The 4837-nt window shown below is 34.9% G+C and overlaps 1 protein-coding gene across 1 annotated transcript; it reads right to left on the bottom strand.

Annotated features, from left to right (window-relative positions):
• Positions 1–242: 242 nt before the first annotated feature.
• Positions 243–3802, bottom strand: LOC145562659 (uncharacterized). Its single transcript, XM_081623013.1, has 6 exons — positions 3104–3802; positions 2668–2833; positions 2152–2328; positions 1978–2061; positions 1297–1375; positions 243–1047 (listed from the first exon to the last, which is right to left on the bottom strand). Exons 1-6 carry the CDS (start codon positions 3436–3438, stop codon positions 602–604), a joined length of 1287 nt encoding a protein of 428 aa, XP_081479139.1. The 5' UTR covers positions 3439–3802; the 3' UTR covers positions 243–601.
• Between the last annotated feature and the right edge of the window lie 1035 nt (positions 3803–4837).

The raw sequence follows: 4837 nt of genomic DNA, 5'->3' as shown, positions 1-4837 counted from the left end.
GCTAAAATCATAGCTAATCCATCAATCTCAGTCTCAATCTCAATCCAATCTCTCCCTAAAATTTATGTGGTATCAAACAAACAAAAGTGGTAAATTGCTAATAAATCCAAAGGTATAACAGCCAAGTACACCAGAGACAAATTTACCAATCAGTATCAGAACAAACAGAATTCAGAGAAAATCAAATTGATACAGAACAAAATAAATTAATTGACACAGAACAAAAAAAATTTGATAATATATGGACAGAATGAATATTTGTTTAGCAAGATCGTATTAATAAGAAATGGGCCTACTCAGCTAGCAGCAAAGCAGCAATAAATTGAAGAAAAAAGAGAACCAAGTTTCTGCTGATATACAAATTTATCATCTACTAATTTCTTCAAGTACAGCTTAAGTAGCTTCATGCCACTGTCTACAACATGCAAAACTCCCCAGGATATCGCCTTACGAAGCTTTTGTTCCTGGATTTTGATTTTTCTTTTATATTTTTCAATTATTGGGGGGGTGGGTGTTTGGGATTGTCTTCCTGCACAGGAATAATTCAATCACGTGATGCAGGAATGTCAATACTACCTCATTATAATTAGAGCACCTCCGGTTATAATTTACCTCCTATTCTTCCGAGTTTTCGTGCAACACCAAAGATAACTGCCTTTGTTAGAAGCCCTCGGTCAAGACTGCATGCAAGAGCAACTGCCCCGCTAAAAATGAGGAGTTTTGGCACGTTCATCCCTCCTTGTTGTTTCTCCTCAGGAGGAGCTACTTCAGTCGTCACTGACTGATCATCACCACTCAACAAAGAATTCAAATAATTTGGGTTTACTTTGGTGGTGATTTGGGCCATGGAGGCGGAGGACGAGCGGGGCCCACCAGCAGCTCTTGCTTTCTGGTAAACTCGTAGACCAGGGTCGATCTTCTTAACTGCTCCCCACATCCCTTGTCGTACACCAAGTTTAGCTATCTCCCATGGAATGCCCATGTCTTCGTGATGAAACAGAAGCACTTCACACGCTGTCATCTGTCCAGTTCCTTTACTAGATTCCACTGTTTTAACAATTTCATAAAGACAATCAGGACCCTTATCATTCACAAAAAAATAAAGCAGATAGTACAAAATACAAGATACAGAGTTGTAATAAAGGTTCCATCTTTTCTACTAGTCTAATATACGGAGTATGTACTAAAATTGGCATTTAGTCATAGTTGTATTTAGGACTGAATTAAATGGCTGTAAGTCTGTAACTCATAATCACTACTCAGTTGAAAATTGTAAATAGAAACCATGAAACCTACCTGGGCGAATACACCAACTTGAATAATACAGATCCACGCGTCTTGGCTTGTCTTTTCGTGGTACAGAATTGGGTACTCCCTGATGAGAAAAATGAAAACAAAAAAGATTAGTATAGAGCTTCAAATGTTGAGCATGTGAAAATACAAAGTAAATTACAATATGAAAAAGGTGTTTGTGTAACTTGTATAGAAAAAGAAATGCACTTCAATAGCAAGAGGTTTAATCACAATGATGCAAAGTCCTTTTCCACTTTATTAAATGCCACTTTTAGACTTAATGAGCTCAACAAAGGCAGCCCACATTGTCCTTTTTCTACTTCCATTTTATTAGTCTCCTTCCAAGAAGGAAAGGGAAATGAGAGCAAGAGGGATTAATCACAATAACGTACTGTTCTTTGGCTTTTGGACTATGATCAACTAAATGAGCACGACTCATTAAATTGTTTGTTGTTGTAATTTATTGTGAGATAACATTTGATCTTTATACAATGAATTAGGATCAATTGAAAACCTCTATTATTTAACTTTCATTTCCAAGGATGGAACCTTGTATAAAGGAACTGATGTATTGCCAAGATTGTCAACGTTGATTTGGGAGGGAGAGCTCAACATCTCTAATTGTAGAGATGGAGATAATATTATTGATAAACATTATACCAATTACCAAGTAGTAATATGTACCTTTGTCACACAATAATATGTTCTTCCAGACTCCCATATCCTACGGCCAATTATGTACTCTCGGTCACTGCAGAAGAACGGGAACTGCACACACAAACAACAAAAGTCAATCACATGCAACAGATAAATCAATCCGCCATTCCACCACAACGATTCATAGAAAAACTTTCTTACCTTGCGAACCCATTGTACAATCATGGTTCCTGTGCTTTGAGACTCTTCAAGAATTTTAGAATCTATGAGCATGGTGTCCCACTTAGGTCGAAAGTCATCATCCCAAAAGAAGTCTCTCACCATCTCAGGCGTAGCATCCTCAAAGATTGTACTACTACGATATTGAGGAGGACCGGTCTAGCAAAAGCATACACACAAATTTCACAATAAGTCTATATTCAAATTTAGAAACTCCAAGTCTCCAACCATCACATACGCTAGTAATTTCCTATGAATTTATGTTATGGCTTCAAAATCACATGCACTTAATTTACTTCACATTTTTTGTAATGGCTTCAACTTCACATGCATAAGTAGCTCATAATTAACCATTCCAAATAATTACAAAGCTAACACAATCAAACAATGATCTTCTTAAAGGCGGCCAACAAATTAAACAATTAACTTCATATGTCATTAATCATTGTAATTAAGCTACTATCAAGCAAGAAATCCTTAGATTATAAGGTGAATTACCACAGGGTCTCGCCGCCAAGCTCGATATCTCATGGTTGGGGTTGAACGGTCCATCATTGGTATCCAAGAAGGACCACCATCTTTCTCCTCAACAAGCTTAAAAAGATGTACCATATCACCTTCGTTCACAGCACCATTCTCTTCACCTTTCTTAAGCTTTGATGAACTACACAACAACAACCAAAATCCCATCTTTATTATTCACTTCCAAAAATCCAATATATATTATAATACCCAATAACACAACTTAACGTACTCAACAAAGATACTCAACATATGAATTTCTTAGTTCTTACACATATAACATGCACAACTTCAAACAAGATCATGCAACTATAAAATGAAGTTTAGGCTACAAAAACTCATAAATCATACACAAATTCCAAATAAAATGGAGCAAAATTATGAACAAAAAAATCCCAGAGATTGAAATTACCTGCTACTACTGGAGGCATCAAATCTGGGTTGCAATGATAATGTTTCATTATTTGCACTAATAATTTGATTTCCAGCTGATTGCCCTTTTAAGCTTGAAAAGTTGAAGTTAAAAGGAGTGAAGTTCTGAATAGGGGAATAAGAAGGAGCTGGAAAATCCGCAATTTTTGATAGGAATGAATCAAACAAGTTCTTATCCAAATTCTCCCACCACTTTGGCCGCCATGTCCATCCAATTACAAGACCAAGAACAAAGGCAGTCCAAATTGGAGTAATAATTAGCATAATTTCAATAAAAACTCCTCCTCCAATTGGAAATACTTCAGTTAATCCCATTTCAACCCCAAATATGAACAAATTGAGCAAAACCCAGAAACTTATTTGCACAAAAGATTACAACTTTAACCAATTAATCTCCCCCAAATTAGAAAATTTGGGGGTTTTTTTACATGGGATTCAAGATATTGGCTTGAAACCCAGAAATGAAAACCCAAGAACTTTTCCCCCCCAATTTGAGAGAAAGAAAGCTAGAGAAAGAAAAAAAAAATGAAGAAAAATGGGGGGAAATAAATAGGGATAAAAATAGAAGTAATTTGTAATTGAGAAATTAATGAGAGAGGAAAATGAAGAAAATAGAGTGATATGGAGGGATAAGGATGCCACAGTGGATGAGGCGTCTGAGGGTCAGAAGTTCTCTTTCCCAAAACAAGATGAACCAGAACAAATCAACCTTATTTATTTATTTAGTTAATTATATTTTATTTATTTTTTATGAATTTAAAGTACAACCATTCATAATAAAGAATCTGGCAAAGTGGAATTGGAAGATTTTATTTAATTTTTGTGAAGAATATAGATCCACCAAAAAAAATTAAAGGGGACCAAACAAAGAAATTAAAAACTTGCTAAAAAACAGAAATTTGTGAAAGTTGTAGTGTTCAATTCACAAGATAGACTATATATTAGAGAAGAGAGATAGAGGCCGTGTAATATGACACGGTTGAGAAATGAGAATTGGGAGACTTTTATTTAATTTTTCACCTTTATTTTGACTAATTTGGACGGCCGTGTTAAATTACTCTATTTTTCCCTAACTTATAAACATGATTTTTTTTTTTTTTTTTTAGGTGGGTGTAGTATGATTGGGAAACCAAATCATGATTTCATCATACTTTTAAAGTCTTATTATTAAAGCAATTTTTTTTTTTTTTTTTTTGGGGGGGGGGGGGGGGGGGTGGGGATGAATTGCTTATTTTCAAGGGGGGTTGGTGTTGGATTGAATTCAATGAGGTTGTGTTGAGATTGGTGGTCAAAATTATTTGGTCAAAATTGAAATTTTTTACTACTAGTATGATATCCTTTATTTGAGTTGAATGTGTTTACTAAGATCAAGGATTAAGTCAAATTAAATTAAAGCTTATATGTAGGAGAGGTAAGGTTGAATCATTCATGGATTGATGTGTATGTGTGATGTTTGGTTGTTACAATTACAAATGATCTTGTTTCAATAAGTTTTTTGAATGAGTGATTTAACATTGTGATACGGAGTACAAAAGTTTTTCAAGCATATAAACTCGTCACCAAGTGGTCTGGTGAGATGTAGGGGGGAAAGACTAATTCATTGCTCCTTGCGTACCTCCACCTCAAGATTGATCTTGAATAATTGCCTTCCTTTTTTAACATAGTTTTTCAAAATAATTTATTTCAAGTAACATGTCTTGCTTACATCAATTTC

The sequence above is a fragment of the Chenopodium album genome, chromosome 10 (genome assembly GCF_948465745.1).
Source record: "Chenopodium album chromosome 10, dcCheAlbu1.1, whole genome shotgun sequence".
NCBI lineage: Eukaryota > Viridiplantae > Streptophyta > Magnoliopsida > Caryophyllales > Amaranthaceae > Chenopodium > Chenopodium album.
Note: the sequence above shows the minus strand (reverse complement) of the source record. Positions and strands in the feature narration are given on the sequence as shown.